General features: G+C 44.6%; 1 protein-coding gene across 2 annotated transcripts in view; it reads left to right on the plus strand.

Moving 5' to 3' along the window:
* The window catches only part of SNX25 (sorting nexin 25), a 1900476-nt gene that overhangs the window by 1639593 nt on the left and 241312 nt on the right, over nt 1–19571 (plus strand). The window contains exons 14-15 of one of the 2 annotated variants that reach the window (XM_069631509.1): nt 4638–4802; nt 6289–6406. In XM_069631509.1, coding sequence (XP_069487610.1) covers nt 4638–4802; nt 6289–6406 — 283 coding nt within the window. The remainder of the gene's footprint in view (nt 1–4637; nt 4803–6288; nt 6407–19571) is intronic. The other variant, XM_069631510.1, reaches the window with a different exon arrangement.

Here is a 19571-nt window from a genome sequence, read left to right on the forward strand (position 1 = left end):
TTTGGCCTTTGGCAAGGCGGTCCTCTATTCTGCAATTTGATTGGGCATTCTAAAATTCTAAATTCTTTTCCCACCTCCATACGTTGGTACTGATTTGGGAGTCTGTCATAGATGTGGAATACGTCGAACCAATCCCCTCGAAAAACAAGTTACTTTCTTACCTGGTAACTTTCTTTCGATGGGATGTTCCCACAACGTATTCCTCATCAAACCCTCCCAGCCTGCCCCTCTATAGAATTTCGTATGCGATTGCAGCTTATGTTTCTGCAAAGCTTTCTGTAGTCATTCTGGCAGAAGATTGGTGCAACACGTTCTGGGAAAAAACTACAACTGAGGCTACGGGCGTCGTGCGTCCTACTTATAACATTCGATGACGTCGGCTCGACGGAGGCCCTCGAGGGACAGTGTATCGACGTCATCGGTGCAAGACACTGACACCAAAAAAAAATTCTGAAGCAGCACAGTTGTGGTGATTACTGTCATAGATACGTCGTCGGAACATCCCATCAAAAGAACGTTACTAAGGTAAGAAAGTAACTTGTTCTTCTCTCTCCTTCCACTTTCTCTGGAGCACAGCACTTTGCTGTTGGAAGCGCAAAGCCCTGTTCTTTCAAGAACAGGGATTGGATCACCTGCAGCCTTATATCTTTAAAAGAAGGGGTCTCCCACCACTTCTTTGAATCATCTTGGAATCACCCTTTGGACTCCAACCCATGAAGATTTTGTTTGGACCCTGCTGATCTTTTAGAGTCCTCCAGTTGTGAGGTGAATGCAGGTATTCCAATCCAGAGGTGAGCTCTGTCCCCTAACCATCTACAGGGACCATTGGGGGTGAACCTACTGCTGGAAAAAGACCTGCCTCTGTGCCAGCCACAGCGGTACCCATGACCGCACTATGTTGAAGGACCTCTGCAGTTGTGTGCCAGCCCCTTGCATCTTCCCCTTGTGTATGCAAGTCCGAAAACAAGGACCCATCTTTTCCCTGAGTCCCTGGAGTGGGACTCTCAGCAACTTGAGAAGGGACCTGCTGCTAGAGAAGGAGCTGCCTCTTTGCTGGCCACAGCAGTACCCAGAACCTCAGTGTTGAAGTAGCCTTGCAGTTGTGTGCCATCCTCTCCAAATGGTTGGGAGCATGAGAAAACGACCCATCTTGTATTCCTCTAGAATAGGACTCGCAGCATCCTGAGAACCAATATAGACAGGATCTTATGGAGCCTTGCTTTTTGACACATTTGAACCTCCAAGACCCTCCGTTGCTGGCTTTTGCACACTCAAGATCTTCACACTGCGCCAAGAAGTCTGGATTGGCGCTGCCGGACCACCAAGAACTGCAAAAAGGCACTACTGACTAACTGCCCCCATGGTCTTTTTTTGGGCCCTAGAGACTGGTTGGGTCTTTTTTGTATCCATTTTGCACCCAATGTCATATCCTTTTAAAGAACATTGTGGATATGTATTGACTTTTCTCCCCCGTCTCATTACCCAGAGTGCTGCATCTTGATATCTTTGCTTATTCTGTGTTCTTTCCTCATGGGTGGGTTTTTTGTAGTGTGTTTCTAGTTAGTTACTATTGTACATGGTGTGTTTAATTAAAGTGTGTACAGTTTCATAGAACCTTGATTCTTCATACATTTATTTTGTACTCTTATGCTTCTCTGTTTGGGTTGCTACTGAACCACATTCACACCCCTCTTGAGTGTAAAGCCTTCCCTAGGCCCACGTTACCACAAAAGGCAAAGGAGGTATGTAACTTAACTCTGCCCATTTTACCTTTGATTGTGTTGGCTCTTGGTTTGTTGAAGTGTGAGGGCTGAGTGGGCCCTTTAGCCTCTGCTCATCCTTTTACTCCTGCAGAGCAGAAGTCAGTTTGTGAGAGACATGAGACAAAGGGAGAAGCAGCAGCCTCTTGGCTCAGGCGAGCAGAGATAAAGAATATCCTGTGAGTAAAAATTGGCTCTTAGCTATTTCTGTTTTTCGATGTTGGCATATGTGGCGGAGCTCATTCAAAAGGTGTTAAACTAGGTTCTCATTATTGACAAACCTACTCTAAAACAACAAAGGTATATTTTGCAATCTTCCAATTTGTAACTCTGATCATGTTGTAGATTGCAAACGTGCTTTGCATAGTTTTTACTACTCATGTATATACTTATATTTATATACAAACCCTAATTTATAATTCCCTTGCATTTTGTCGCATTTTGTTTGGAAGTCCAGTCAGCAGTGAAAGTGGAGTGCGTACCACTTCTAACAGCTAACTACCAATAACAAAAAAAGCATGGCAGTTACAGGCCCTAATCACAATTCCGTTAGGGATCCGTCACTGGTCTGATGGCATGGAGAAGCGGCCTGTGAAACCAACCCTATCCTGTGTAAACAAACAAACAGAGGTCAACTCTACTTCTCGAGTCACATCGTTCTTATCGATCCCTCACAACATATCTTTGGAATCTTGCCTGTGATCTTTTACCTCTTCATGTAGCCACAAAAACGTTGTCTCACCAGACGCAGCAACTGGATCCACCAATACACCAACAATACAGAACTCTACCTCAAAATATCATCCATGAAAGATCTGCACCACCCCTCACCCTGATCCAGACTTGGATCCCCTGCACCTACCTCAAACTGACCCACCAAAATGAAATTCCTGCTTCTCAGAAACAAACACCCACTCATCCAAACCTTGCTGTCCACCCCGAACCTTGAGGGCTTCACTCTGCAGATGACATCCTGTCCTAAATCTTTGGGATTCGACGTAAACAACCACCTCTCTTTCAAAGTACACATTGATTGATTGATTATTTATATAGCGCCTATACAGAATGTGTTTCAAAGCGCTTTACATAGCAAAGAAAACTTCGACAACATAGTACCAACTATCCATCCTACAGAAAGTCACACCTTTTATACCAGATACCATTTTCAGATACACTGTACATGCCTTAGTGCTATCATACCTGGACAGAGTTAAACACCCTACTCAACGACTAAATGACCACGACCCCAGCTCCTGTGAGAAGTGCCCTCTATTCTTCTGCTCACCTCATTGAAGGTTTCCACAAATACAACCACATACCAGCCACCTTCATCAAACTTTTCTGCCTAGTCGCTTCAAACGCATATCTCGTTCAAAGCCAGTTGTATCATTTCCAAAGCCGTCACCATGCACACTCCCTCTTACCTAGCAGAAAAAATCACCATCTCTGGTGGTTATCTCTTCACCAGAAGTCCGGACCTTGTCATTTTATTTCCTAGTTAGTCTGTTAGCATCCGAGTCGCAATGGGGAATCAAATTATTTCTGCAAGATGTTTTTTTGTTTGGAAATGTTTTTTACATTTTTAAGTGTCTTTTCTGAGTTACATTGTATCTTGAGCCGCACTCGCTGCCATCTCCTGGAGGGTTCAAGGCTTTAAACGCAACCATGCTACATGTGAGTTCTGATACAAGTGTCCTTCATGGGGCATGGTACTTGGATGGGACTCCCCAGTGGCTCTGACTTTAAGCAAAGCTCAACAGCCTTGTCTGTCTTACCTCCCTTTACCCCAGGCCCGTGCAGGGGATCTTTTTAACCTCTTGCTGCTTAGAGACTGCCACTAAGGTGCACCTTGCAAGTCTACACACACAATTCTTAGTGGTTGCAGTGCTTCAAAGTATCATCCTTCTGAGAGAAAACAATACCTCATAATTCTCACATCACTGCTGAATGAAAGTGGTCCTGTTGCTCTAAATGTGGTTATTGGGTTGACTTACAGAACTGAAAACCCCCGAAGGGAGTATCAGAAATGTTTGCTTGACCAACGTCACCCGTCAAATCACAGGCATTCTAAACCGCACACTGGCTTTACATGGTTACTTGAGTACCAAGCACATTGTGACGATTGAGGCTGCTTGCTGGGGATGAGCATTTTGTGTGCTTGCGTGGGTTGGCATCAACATGTCAGATTCATGTGTGTTATTTGGATGCTTTTGTTTTGAAGTTGGCTTTGTTGTGTTAATGGCTGGGAGTGGGTGGGTCCGAGTTTAGCAAGCCAGTAATCACCTAATAGCCCGAGTTGATGGTTTAAGATAATTAATGGCCTTGAACTCTGCCCCCTGGACGTTAACGCCATTATCCTCTAGGACAAAAATCCACTAATCTCCTGGGAAATAATACAATGTGCTAATATCCTTTTTTAAAAAGAAAAAACAGAAATAGGCTTTGTGACTAGTGTGCATGCCGATGCTGATTTTGCTTTAAAAAAAAAAGACTTTAAGCAAAGGTGGCCTCTGGAAATAGAGTAGCTTACATGGAGTGTAGATAAGTGGTCTGCAAGAGGTACGCTATTCCAGGGTCAGAGGGAGACAGCAGGGAGCAGCGATTCCTCAGGGCCTGCTGCAGACAGGTGAAAAGAAGATGGTCGTGTTGGCTTTGGTAGCTTTAGCTCCCATTCCTGCCCACCTGGTTGACTGCCATAGCACCTGCATGATTATAAGGAGATTGCACGTCTATAAAAGTAGTGTTCTTGAATGATTACTTAATGACTGTATTTGCGCGTTGTTCAAAAAATCTATTCAGGAACAAATGCGTGTCAGCAGTAAATTAAATCCAAGACAGATTTTTTGACTAATCTGCATGTCTTTTTTCCTCCCACAGAAATTGCTTTCTGACGAGAGACTGTGTCAGAGTGAAGTGCTTTATGCTTTTCTGAGCCCTTCCCCTGAATATCTAAAGGTCATTCACGTGCAGGGAAAGAAGTCTTCTTTCTCCATTACCTCCTTTTTGGAAAAACTCCCTGGCGATTTCTTCTCTCATCAGGAGGTTAGTGGTTAGTAAATAAATTACTTGTCTACTTGTTACTTAATGTGAGTTTAGAATTTGGATTGGCTTCCCTGTGTGGGGCCTACACAGCTCCATATAGAATATATGGTATCGTGTCTACTAGTCCTTAAGGAGAACATTTCAGAGGATCTGATGGAGATTCAATTTTATGTACATTAGCCCCACTAGGGGTGTGTTTGTGGATAAGGTGAGGAAGTTAGCTAGACTTAAAGGGTTCAATATAAGTTAAGACTGTAAATTCGCCCTGTTTTAGGCGATACACTACTCATCTTGTAAGAGTTGAATGTATATAGAATGTTCATCAATGCCATTCTTTAAAAAAGTGGCATATGGAACTTAATCATATCAACATTGAAATACCACCCAGAATCAACAATACCCTAAAGAGTATCCTATAATCCTGGCAAAGCACCTATGGCCCCTGCCTAGACTTAAAGCCTCATCAAATGGGGATAGTGCTCAAAGTATATCTGGATGATGTGAATGATGCTGGAATTGTTGCACCCCAATCTCTTTCATCACCTTGTGCCTGTAATTGATTGTCTACAGAGCGCTGTGTGGTTTTCTTCAATAGATACATGGAAAAATCTGTCCTCTGAAAATTAGGGGTGACTCCTTCGATACAAAGGTTGCTACTAGTTCAGGTGATGATGGAGCTAATACTTCTGGAGGCAATGGGATCAGCACCACTGGAAATAGTTGCCTTTCAGGTCCCCACTGTGCCTCATACTGTGGATGCCGAGAGCGCAGCAGATATATACATTGCTCCTGACAGGCAACATCTCTTAACCATTGCAGTTATTGGATGGATTAGAAAGTTTAAGTGTTTAAATGATCACATGTGAAAGCTACATTTTCGGTACATGTTTTTGTTGCAATATTTATAGTCGAGAAGAACTGTGAAGCTGTCATACATCACCACACTCCTGAACAAGGCACAGTTTATAATAGACATAGGGCCTCGTTACAACGTTGCCGGTCCGGAAACAAGGGTTCCTGTAAGCTTACCGGCACCGTTGTTTCCAGACCAGCATATTACAGGGCTGCCTGCCGTGGGCCGCCGTGCCCGACAGGTCTGACCCTGCCGGGAATAGCGGCCATGGTAGGCAGACCAGTCACGGAAGCACCAACACCATTGGCAACAGTGCCGGTGCTTCTGTGTCCCCACTCCCATAGAGTCCTATTGGACTCTCTGGGAATGCAGACTTACATTTTACCGGCGCCTGATGTTCCGGGCCGCCGGGGTTGTAATCTCCCAGTGGCACCGGGAAGACAGGTGCCAGAAATATTTACGGGTCTGGCGGCAACCCGCTGGTAGCACCGGCAGGGTTACCGCCGGGCCCGTAATGTGGCCTATAATGCTTAAATATTATACAGAAGGTGAACCTACAGGAAGTAAAACTGAAGAGCACAGGCATAAACAGGAAAAAGTGTAACGTACAGTCTACTTGTATTTTGTCCCCAGGATGATACCGAAGAAGATCTTGATCTTTCAGAATTTGGGGACGATGTGGATGGGAAACGAGATGCTCTTGCTGAACCTTGTTTTATGCTGATTGGAGAGATATTTGAACTGCGTGGAAGTAAGTGCATTTGTTTGCCTTAATGGAAATGCATGCTGTTAAATATGTATGATTTCTCCTTTTTTGGCAAACAGTCTGACGCTCACTGTGTCCTAATGTATTGTTCCATTGAATAACTGACAATTTATGTGCCCATATTGCATGCTCTGGGTAGATCCTTGTTCAGGCATTACTGGAACTCCATTTCTAATTCATGTACTGTCTGAGAACATAGCAATCGTGCTAGGAAATGTGGGTATGAAGCCACTAAATGTGCATCAGCCTTTTGTGAATAGTTGACATTGATCCATGAAAAGGGACTGGCCACTCTGCTGAAGAAATGAGGGTACCATGTCTAAATATATAGCACAACTATTGCCAAGTACTGATAGCCAGTCCAACTAAAGATATATACAGCACAGCTGAGCAGTTTTGAAACTGACCAATTTAAAGAATGAAAAGCCCATCAAAGGAGTGCAGGTCGATTTTGACACTGCCTCCCTGTATGCTTTACACCTATTTGGGAGAGGTGAAAGTATATATATATATTTCTGAGGCTTGTGGAATCTGCTTAGATCACATGCTATGCATAGGCCGACATCTAGTGGAAGCTGCAACATCCCAGTAATAGCCCTAGTGTGACGTCCACTGTACCCATGGTAGTTCATGCGTCAAGGTCTCTCAGGTTATTTTTTTCCGCCATTGTGAGCGGACGCTTTTTGCAGAGTTCAAATTTCGGCGGACGCCATTTGCTTATAATAAGTTTAAATATAGTTACTCTTTCTGTCCTTTTCCTTCTGGTGGAAAAGACAAGACAGCGCCGTTGGACGGAGTCAAGTTTCAACTGACCCTTTCAGCCTTGGAAGGCCCACCGGGCCTAGGCCCTTACAGTAGGAAGAGTGGGGGGCGCTCATTGTACAATGCATTTTTCCTCCCCTTCCCTGTTGCCCGGCTGCCTTTCCCAGACATGGATAAAACACCCTTGAAATTCTGTCCCACTTGTAATAAAAAATGTCTGTGGATTGACAAACACAGAGTGTGCAACCTGTGTTTGAACCACGACCACGACGAAGGGCACTGTCGAGCTTGCAAGCTCTTTATATCTAAGACCCTTAAAGATCTCAGAACCAAGCGCTGGGCCCATTACGCCATGCAGGTCGAGGCCGCCATGGACGTGGAGGGAGCTTCCAGTGACTGCAGTGTTGCCGTCTTTTTGGACAGCGAGGGTGACGGGGAACAGGCAAGTTCCCAAGTGAAAGCCCCCGACCATAGCACTTACACTTCCCACGCCACTAAGCACTCACCCCATGGCGATGTGTTGATGCCGCTGACCAAATGCCCAGATATGGCGTCTAGGGGGAGATCTGTAGATTCCATGTCCTCTGGGCACTCAAGGTCCCGATGACAGGCCCCGTAAACCGAAATACGCCGCCCATAAAACTACATCGACCAAACGCCGTACATCGGTAGACTAGGCGGAGGTCCTTTCCAATTCCGATTTCCAATTTCCAATTCCGAAACTCGACACATCTCGTCGAAATCGGCTGTAAAGTCAAAAAACCTTGGTTGTCGCACCTGGTTAAAAAACATGTCCCAGAAGGCCTGTTAAAGGCTTCCCATTCCAAGAAATCTTCCTCCAAGAGTTCTAATCACAAGGACAAGTCCCATAAGGACAAAGACAAGTCTCATAGGGACAGGTCTACCCCCTCTAAGGCAACTTTACCACTCCTACACCTTCAACACAAGTCTCTGCAATACCTTACCCTGGGGTCATCCCCAGTTGAGCCCTATGGACTGCAGAGGACATAGATAGGCTAATGTCGAGAATTACTTTTTTTGCAAATTTCTTTGAGAAAAACCCTCGGGCTGTAGAGAATTTTCAGATTACACCTACTACTGCTCAGGCTTCCAGCTCTCAGCCCCTGTTTTCCACTTCTCAGCCATTGTCTTCATCCGAGCCACCAGCAAAAAGGCCTTGCACTGCTGCTGACCTTTATGACATTCATACAGACACTGAAGGGGATAATGAGGACTACCAACACTCTGATCAATGTTATGATGATGGTGATGATGATGAAGAGGCAGAGGTGTATACTATGTCTTCACCTGTTCAGCAGGACTCCCCTGTGCCTGATTCTCCGGTAGATAATCAGCCCCTATCCAATGACATATTAATCAAAGCAGCTGAGCACTTCGGTATTCAAACACAGGAGACTCAGCAAGACAAAGATTTTGTCAGAGATAGCATGGGAGACAAAATAAAGCCACCCAGCTAGTCCCCATCTTAAAGTTTGTCCAGAGAAGAATCCAACCTTCACTGGAGACACCCAATCCAACACGGGCAATAACCTTGTGGGTAGAAAAACCTTTCCGCTCAGCGCCGTCTGACCCTTTGTATATCAGGGGGCAACTTAAGCCCGATTCGCTCGATGTCACAACTACCCAAAAGAGGGCAGGTACACCACTAAGGCTCCCCCAGATAAGGAGAGCAAGAAGCTCTACAACATGGGAAGAAAAGTTGTGACTTCGGCAGTGTTTCAAACGAGGATCGCCAACAATTCCACACTGTTGGCGCTCTATGATTGCCATAAATGGGATGAGATTACTGCCCTCATTGACTCTGCTCCAGAGCCTTTAAAGTCTTGACTGGCCCTAGTCGCAGCGGAAGGCAAAGCCACTACCTGCTGCGTTCTCAAGAACAACCTTGACGCTGCAGATAATGCAGGCTGTATTATTGCGGAAGGAACCATTATCAAGCGCCACGCTAGGCTACGCCAGTCTGGCATTAAGCTTGAGAACCAGGCAATGTTACTCAACATGCCAGTGGAACCGACCGTGCTTTTTGGTAAAGCGGTAGATGACGCTCTGAAATCAGCCAAAGAGGACTATGGTACCCTCAAATCCCTTGGGCAACTGACTAATAACCTTGGCAGAGGGGCGGGAACAATGTTTGCAGTATTCGTGGCCAAAATTCCCAAAGAGGCTCCAGATACGGACAAAGTCGAAATTCATCATGGAACAACAACCAGGGTCAAGCGTCCCAAGGTTACCCAAGAGGCTAGTGCAGAACCCGCGGCCAGAGGAGAGCCTCTACATCTAGAGGTGGAGGAACATCTCCCAAACAATGCAGCTCGCTACAGGTCCCTTTCCATGCCTCCCCAGTAGGGGGACAAATTTCATATTTCACCCACGCATGGGCGGGAATAACCACAGACAAGTGGGTGTTATCAACAGTAGCAGGAGGTTATTGCGTGGAGCTCCTCGAAAAACCATTGAACCATCCCCCATGCCAAAGGAAGACAACAAAGGAAGAACAGCTCATCCTGATGGAAGAAGTCAACGCGCTGCTCCTCAAAGATGCCATTGAGATTGTGCTGTCCAACGAGGTAAACAATGGTATTTATTCAACATACTTCCTTGTGCCAAAAAAGATCTAACTATGCGCCCAGTATTAGACTTACGCCCTGCAAACACTTATGTAAAGCCACAGAAATTACACATGACAATGCTACAGGAGGTAATCCCCCTGCTGAAGCGGGGGGATTACATGTCAACACTGGATATGAAAGATGCCTATTTTCATATTTCAATGTTCTCAGTGCACAGAAGACTCCTGCGGTTCAAGGTAGCAAATCAGCACTACCAATTCAAGGTGCTACCCTTTGGAATAGCGTCAGCTCCAAGGATATTCACCAAGGTACTGGCAGTGGTGGCGGCGCACCTACGCAGGGCGACAATCCCAGTGGACCCCTACCTGGACAACTGGCTGATCACAGGAGAAACATCCCATCTTTGCAAAAAATAACACGCAAAGAATCATAAATCTTCTCTTCCAATTGGGCTTCTCAATAAACGAGAAAAAGTCAAGTCTTGCACCAAACACAACAAAACTGTTCCTAGGAGCTGTATTAATATAACAACAGGCTTTGGCCTTTCCATCCATGGATAGAGTGCAGAATATGCTTCGGCAAATAACCCAGTATCAAGCCGGTCTCCAGATAAGCATACACAAAGCAATGCGTTTGCTAGGCATGATGGCATTGTGCATATATCTAGTCCCACACGCACGCCTGCGCATGTGACCGATGCAGGAGTGGTTGGCGAAACAGTGGTCTCAGGCAAGCGGTCAGTGGGACGATCTAGTGGCCGTCTCACCAACACTAGTTCAGAACCTACGTTGGTGGTCAAGAGAAACCCTGTTAAGGGGAAAGCCCTTCCACGATCCGGAAGCGCAAGCGGTCGTTACAACAGACACATCACTCTCGGGTGGGGGGCTCAGTACCTGCACCACACAGCATATGGTCTGTAGACTCACATCACGGCACAGAACCATATCAAGCTGCTGGGACTACTAGCAGTATTCAAAGCACTTCAAGCATTCAAAGTGCAACAGACGAACCAGTCAGTTCGAATTCTAACAGACAGCACCACTGCAATGTTCTATGTCAACAAACAGGGGGGCACACACTCTCCAAGTCTGTCCAAGTTAGCACAGAAAATATGGAAATGGCCACTGAGACGTGGGATGCCCCTATCCTCTCAACACGTTCCAGGGGTTCTCAACACTCTAGCAGACTCTCTGAGCAGAGATCCCCTACCAGAGTAACACGAGTGGCAACTAGACCCAAGTGTCGTAGACCACATTTTCTCTCAATGGGGTTACCCCACACTAGACTTGTTCGCTACAGGAGAAAATAAGCAATGCCCAGACTTCGCGTCCAGGTTCTGTCATGACCCTTGCCCCTGGCCCTCACTGGCAAGTCAGCCTTCCAGTTAGGGCCAGGTCAAAGGCCTTAAAACTTCATCCAAGACTCTCTTGGAGTCAGTCCTGGCTCCTTTGGCGCCAGGCTCATAACCATCATGAAGACCAACATTAGAATGGGATTATTTACTTGGGACTATTTAACTTGGGGGGGGGGTTCAGCCAATATGGAGGCACACACATAGCTCAGTTACAAGGAACTGAGCTATGCGGTCTAGTCTTTTGGGTGTGGCAGGCCTGGGACTACTTTACGTGGACTACTTTGGGTGTGGCAGGCCTGGGACTATTTTACCTGGACTACTTTACCTGAGACTATTTAAACCGCACCCAAACAGCAGAACATGCTTTGCGTTATTCTGCTGTGGGCAGCGTAACGCTCCCTGTGTCCAGTTCTTTGATGCTAGCTTATCTGAAACCAAGGACCTGCAGAGAGGGAAAGAACACTACGAAACTTACCTGGAACAGTATCCTGTCTTCAATCCATCGCTGACTTCAGTTCCACTCACCTGAGGGTACGAACTACCATCATCCGGCACCACATGCATCCTGGAATACCATAACCTGGAAAGAGGAGAAAGAAAGACAGCATTAGTAAGCGTTTACTCACGTTTTCTCCCGAATGAAGAAAGCCACACAATTCTTACCCTGGGTAGTTATCTCCTGGTCCGTATCATTGCTGGAACATTATGGCGCTCGACAAGGAACATCGCAACCTGCAAGGAGAGAAAAGACACAGGTTAGCAATATAAAAGGCGAAACAGCGCAGCGCATCGCGCATTACTCACCGGACAGCATCGCGCACACCACGCTTTCGCCTACCGGCCCATGCTCATCCTCAAACTGCATGACGACACCAAAATACCTTTCCATACCTAAAAGGAAAGAAGCAAGACATTATTATTCGAACTAAGAGGAACCATAAGAACTGCATATGAAGACTGTAAAGCAGCAAACCTACGGAGTCGCAGCAGGCCTGGATTCCCACAGGAGGGCTTGCACCAGTGAAGTAACTTGGTTGCTGCTCGCCCCCCACATCTATGCGCCCCTGCCACAAGGAGCAGGACGGAGAATCCACCTTTTACAATATTAAGGTGAGGAGAAGGGCCAAGGGGAGGAAGGAGTTGAGGCCAAGGGAGGTGGGAAAACATAAAGACAATCTGGTATTGAATCCAGCTTTCCTATATTGCAGACCCATCTTTAACCAGAGGCCTTACCAAGGGACCGGGAGAGGGTTTGAGAGTGCAAATCATCCAACCAGGGCTGGGTGGCGTCCCCGTGGATACCAGGTGAGTGTAACAGGTTCCCTCAGCCAGACTCCAAGCGGGAACGCCCTATGGATGTACTGGTCAGGGAAATTTGTATACGCTTTTCCCCCGACTCCATTAAGGAGCAGAATAGTGAACAAGATGCACAGAGAACAGATGAAGCTCATCCTAGTTGCTCCCATGTGGGCGAGACAGCCGTGGTATCCACATCTGCGCAAGCTGGTGATGTGCGATCCCGTCAAACTCCCATGTCAAACCAACCTGTTAACCCAACGCGGGGGGACAACAGTGCATCCTCAACCACACTCAATGAACTTGGCAGCATGGCTCCTGAAGTCATAGAGTTCGGACACCTTAATCTGCCACAGCGGTGTATGGATATCCTCAAGGAGGCACAAAAACCAGACACTAGACACTGTTATTTCGACAGGTGGATGAGATTTATAATTTTTTGCCAGTCTAAACAAATTAACCCCATAGAATGAACTCCTTCACACATTCTAAATTATATGCTCCACTTGTTAGATTCGGGGTTAGTATTAAACTCCATAAAGGTCCACCTGGCGGCTTTATCAGCATATACTACCTCTCAAAGTAGAGTATTGTGGTGGAAGATTCCAGTCGTTAAGGCATTCATGTAGGGAGTAAAAAGACTCCACCCTCCAATTTCGAACCCACCGCCAGGATGGGATCTTAATGTAGTACTCGCAAAGCTCATGGGGCCCGCATTCGAGCCTATGCATAAGTCAAGTCTTAAACACCTGACATACAAGACTGCCTTCTTAGTGGCTATTAATTCCATAAGAAGAGTTAGTGAATTGCAAGCATTGTTAGTGCAGGACCCTTTCTTTATCATTCATAAAGATAAATTGGTTTTACGTACTCATCCTAGGTTCTCCCCTAAATTCATTTCCAGATTCCACGTGAACCAATCCATTGAGCTTCTGGCTTTCTTTCAGAATCCAACTAGCTCGGCTGAGGTAAAACTCCACACACTGGATGTGAGGAGGGCTGTCCTTTACTACGTAAACAAGACCAGGCCACTTAGGAAAACAAACCAACTGCTTGTCTCCATAGCACCAGGCAGAGAAGGAGACTGCATTTCCAAGAATGCCATCTCCAGATGGATAGTCGGATGTATATAATGATGCTATTCATTAACAAACGAGACACAGCCTTTTATATCAAGAGCTGACTCCACACGGAGCACAGGAGCTACTCGGGCTTTTATCGCAAATGTCCCCTTAGACAGCATTTGCAAAGCAGCTACATGGAGCTCAGTGCACACTTTCACTCAGCACTACTGCATTGACACCCATTACAAAGCAGGTACACAGGTGGGACAAGCAGTTCTAAAAGATCTATTTGCCATTGCTCCTTCTCACGAGCCACCACCTTCTCCTAACACTGCTCGCTAATCTATGCATAGCATGTGATCTAAGCATATTCCACAAGCCTCCGAAGGGATACATTACTCACCGTAACGGTATTTCTGATGCTTGTATCTCCTTAGATTCACATGCGCCCACCCTTCCTCCCCTGAGAGAAGGTGCATAGATGTTATATGAGCTTTCTGTTATCTATCTGCTTGGATACACCTGCACTCACGCTACACTTCATGCAACCTCCTGTCAAAACAAAAAATTTGAGGGACCTCGACGCATGAAGGACCATGGGTACAGTGGACGTCACAATAGGGATAGTATTACTGGCACGCCCTGTCGACGTCCCTTGTCGAGTTTCGAAAACCACAAATATAATACTCTGCAGCTTCCACTAGATGTCGGCCTATGCATAGCATATGAATCTAAGCAGATACAAGCATCAGAAATAAAATTACGGTGAGTAATGTATCATATATATATGTGTGTGTGTATATATATATGTGTGTGTATATATATATGTATATATATATATCACATTGTTAAAGGGACGTTATGGTTAAGTTGCACTAATAAAAACCTATGAAATTCAGTAAAAACACGTTGTTAAAGGGATGTTATGGTTCAAAGTAAAACCGAAAAACTCTAGAAATGTGCCATATATGGTAAGCTAAGCAACCATAACTCGCGCCACCATGCACTGCTAAGACTGACACCCAGGACATTGATGACATCACATATCTGGGCCACTTGTTTTTTGTTCACTGACAGTCAGAATATGAACATTCAAAAGATGAGATATGTATATATATATATATATATATATTTTATTTTTTATATTACCCTTGTATCTTTTTAAAGTCATTTCCTCAAGTTTTGGCCTCCGCTCATGGTGCACATACACGGGGCAATGAGTAGGGATCAAACACACAATTCATTTGTACACATGGAGATCCACTTTAATGTTATTGAAATTATCTGGTGATGTCGATTCTTTCCTCCGTACTGGAGTTTCCCTGTATGTGCCTCACATTTGTATACATTTTTTCTTCATATATATTTTTTACACTAACACAAATTTGTAGTAAGTCTTCAATTGTTAGCTATTTATTCCATAATTAACATGAGTCAAAATTCTTATAGGGTTGCAGTTATTTTTTTACTGGTCAATATTACCAGATAAAAAATGCTGTACTTCTATGGTGTATGGTGGAGCCATTGGCTATGTGTATGTATGATTACCTTCCTGTATTAACAACACTCCAATATAATGTTTTGTTATGATAGGTACATTTTTTAATACATTAAACAGTTCATGATAGATCTCACGATCACCCGTGACATCTTGTTACCAACATTATAAACACAACCCCTTATAAGGACTTCATCAAAATTAATGTCATACGTGATGTCATCTTTGATGTCCTGGGTGTTAGTCTTAGCAGTGCATAGTGGTTGCATGAGTAATGGTTGCTTAGCTTACCATAACTGGTGAATTTCTGGGGTTTTCCGGTTTTACTTGTAACCATAGCGTCTCTTTAACAATGTTTTTCCATTGCATTTCATAGGTTTTACTAGTGCAATTTAAGCATAATGTCCCTTTAACAAAGTTTTTTTCACTGAATTTCATAGGTTTTTACCAGTACAGCCTAATGTGCTACAACATCCTAATATCATACTTTCCCCTAATCTATCAGCCTCTTCAGCCAATCTAGAAAGTTTCATTTAAAAACAGTGCCATTTCCCATCTCCTAGCAACATTTTTAACACTTCTATGAACTTTCTGCAACTTTTTAGCACCAACATTTGCGGACGCCTGGCGTCATCGCAGACTTTATGGACAGTGTCACGTGACCACGCGTGGCATGATGTGTCTGCTAACGGCCTGGTGCTTCGCAAGCTAGTCTGTGTTTCGCCCACAGTTTGAAACTGCATTTTCAGCTGATCTTTGAAGTTTCTAGTTGAAAATGTACCCATGCACAGTTCCTACACTTATTCTGACTGATTTTCCATCTGCAGTTCAGAGAGAGCACATGCTTCGAACAATATCAGCACAACTTCTATTTAATTTAAAAACTGGCATCAGCCCTGGCCATCCCTCTTCCCCAGGAGCCACCACCACCACCACCTGCAGGGCCTCCACAACGGAAAAAGCGCAATGATGCATAGAACAGTTGAGGACTAGGAAGATGAGCGTCAGTAAATGCCTACCTCCAGCACCCAGACAGAATCGTGTGTGTTGGTTCTTTACCACTGTTGGGGTGTACCGAAGGCTAAGGCTGCGAAGGTTAAATGCATTGAACTCAGTCGTGGACAACCTGGGCAGTACTACTACGGGACCACCTCCATGTGATGCCACACCAAATCCAACCACTCGGATGCTCTGAGAAAGGCTGTCCCTTTTTCTGGAAGCAATAGTCTGTCTTCCTCTACCTCATCCTTCCTCAACCAATACTGCCACCACAGTGGCTACTCCTTTGGGGCAGAAGATCCCACCATCTACCTTGCAAGCCATAAAGGAGGCTGTTGATCCATTTCTTTCCAAGACAAAAGTACTCTGTATATTCTGCAACACACCACTCTGCAGGGGGGAGCAGTTTCGAACTGCTTCCGAGGCTGCAATCAAGGACCATGAGAAACACTGCCCCTTACCTTAGATTGAAGTCACACAGAGCATCTTTCCCTGTCCATCTCCCCAGTATCTTTCACTGGTGCCGCTTACCTCCCCCACATGACTTCCTGGCCTCTCCTGCAAAAATGAATACAAAATAAAAAAAATAAAAAAAACATTTTCCTTTAGGAACCACCTTTCACAGTTCAAAAATAGAACTAAAACACATAATTAGATCAACTCCATCTACTTTACATTTCTCACTAATGTAGTTAGACTCAATAAGATTATTCAACATTTCCATTAGCATTTTATATTATGCTAATGGAGATAATGGACAATTGAATACTAGAGAAAAACATAAAGGGCAGAAACAATTTTCTGTCGAAAATACTTTTCTCTAGGATACAATAAGGACCATAATCCATTATCCTTTACAACTATGCGCGGTCTCGGCAGTCCCCTTTCCAGGCTGTACATCATTAAAAGACCTGTATGGCATGTATACACCATTGCACAGGACAGCTCTTTTTGCTTTTATATTTGTAATGCTCCCTCATTATCTGCTTTCAAACAGTCACACATACATCCACCAATCACGTTCAAACACTTTACATATAACCCTATCAACATATTAAACTTCCACACACCAACTGCCACTTAATGTTCTACAAATCTTTTGCTTTTGCATTGCCCTTATTTATACAAAAGGATTGTACACAGTGCTCCCATAAATGCACATATGCATTATGCCGTAAGAAAAGTGCATAAATAGAAAGGGCAGTATGACTGGGCAAATGCTTATGGGAGCCCAGGAGGGAAGTGCCAATGGGATGCCAAGGTGGGAGGCCACTGGCTAACTGCTGGGCCTGAGGAGTCCCAACGGTGGGGTGCATCTTAACCATAACAGCCCTTTAACAATGTTTTTTCTGTCAATTTAATAGGTTTTTATAAGTGAAAATGTTTCATGATGTTACGTCACTGTATGCAAGTTAATTATTCCTCTTTTAACATATAAGAACCTTAAAACTAAAAACATAGTTCCATTTTGACACTTTGGAAAAAATAAAACACAAGACAGATTTGCAAAACCATACTTTGAGATCCTTGCTGATGCTCCTCGTGAATGTTTGCTGCAATCCTGTCCAGCACTTTGGGCTGTAGCCACAAGCAGAATCTTTTTCCCCATTCAAACCTATCCTGAAAACATGACCTCATTGAGGTCCCTCGTGGTCATAGCTAGTAGCCATATTGTCCACAGGCTATACCTCAGTCACCAAAGGCATATTACTATTTTCTGTACCTACATTGACACTTTTCAAAAAAATAAAACACGGCAACATTTGTAAAACCATGCTTTCAGGTCCTTGCCAATGCTCCTTGCAAACCCATCCAGCACTTAGGGCTGCAGCCGCAAGCAGAATATTTTTTCCCATTTAAACCTAGAGATTCGACCATGTCTCATGCCCCAATAAGCAAATCAGAGTACATGATCATGAAGTAATTGCAGGGCGGTAGAAAGGGTATATCACTGTGCTTGATCTAGTGATTAAATCTCATTACTCTGCTGCTGGTGATATTTTTTTTTTGTGAAGGTGCCTTTCTTACAAGTATTAGGTTTCGAATAGGAGAGTGAGCCCTGTTCACCTGAGTGCTGGGTTATTCAATAAGTAACTGTTGTCATAATAAAGCAGTCTTGAAAACCGTTGTTGTTGCTACATTTATTGTTAGAAGTTAGCCGACAAGTGTTTCGACCCTGTAGGGTCTTTCTCAAGGCGTGTGGATTGTGGGCCAGTAGTTGCTGTGGGATGGTTGAAATGAGTCCAGGAAGCAATCCAAATACCTTGTCCTGGTATGGTCGGATTTATAAGGGTGCTTGATGATTTGGAGGGGTCGTCCGGTGACTATGTGGGCGCCTGATTCAGCGTGCTCAGTGATAACCTGCTGATTAGCATGGTCTTGGAGTCCGTTGGAGCTTGAAGTGTATCCAGCGGTAGTCACAGTGATCTGTTGATGCAATCCTGTCCAGCACTTCTGGCTGTAGCCATGGGCAGAATTTCTTTCCCATTCAAACCTATCCCGATTTCGCAAAACCTTTACCACATAGCCGGTCCCTAGTGGCCATGCCCTCTGCCCATAGCCACAGGCTATACCTCAGTGACCAAAGGTATATCACTATTTTTTGTACCTACATTATGTTTTCAAAAAGTAAAACGGAGACATTTGCTAAACCATGCTTTCAGTTCCTTTCCAATGCTCCTTGCATGAGTTTGCGGCAAATCCGTCCATGTTTTATTTTTTGAAAAGTGTCAAAATGTATGTACATAAAATAGTCATATAACTTAGCCCCCACTTGACTAAATCCATTCAGACTTTGCACAAACATTCAAGGTTTGGTCTATAATCTTTCTGAAATCTTTTGTGCACATTCGTCAAACAGCAACAAAGGCATAAGCCATCAAATATTTTTTGAGACCCCTCTTATTTTGCCCCCTCTTGACAAATTCCCAACAAACTTTGCAAAAGCATTGAAATCTGGGTCTTGGAAAAATGTGTACAGATTCAGCAAACGGCACCAAATTTATAAGCTTTTCAAATATTTTGGGACCGCCCCTCTAATTTTGCTCCCTCATGGTGAAACAGAACCAAACTTTGCAGAACCATTTAGTGTCGGGTCTAACATGATATTGCAAAATGTATGCAGTTTCATTGAGTGGTGCCAAAGTTATAAGCCATCCAAAAACTGCTTTTCACAAACCCTATAATGCAGAAATATGCATGGGTGTCCCCGAACATCTGAGATTTTCGCAAACATCACAGGAGCTGTCCCTGAACATTCAGACTGTTCGCTGACTTCGCAGATGAAACTCTGTACTCTTACGTCCCGTCCCCTTTCCTCCATACTGCATGGGCGTCCCTTCCTAGGGAAGGGAGACGGAACCTTTTTCACCAGACAAAACATTCCCTTTTATATTTAGAGTTGCGTCCCTGGGAGCATGCCCTGCCCTGACTCTGCCCTCTGACGCCATACCCCAGTCCTTTCCACGTCGACGGGAAGGGGCTGATTTCACCAGCGCTCCTGGGTTTGGATTCGGCCATGTAATACCACTTGATCTTCCCCGGATACTTTCTTCTGTCTTTTGGTCTTCTTTTGTCAATCAGTTAC

This window comes from Ambystoma mexicanum, chromosome 6q (genome assembly GCF_040938575.1).
Source record: "Ambystoma mexicanum isolate Mex_15411 chromosome 6q, UKY_AmexF1_1, whole genome shotgun sequence".
NCBI classification, from domain to species: Eukaryota; Metazoa; Chordata; class Amphibia; order Caudata; family Ambystomatidae; genus Ambystoma; species Ambystoma mexicanum.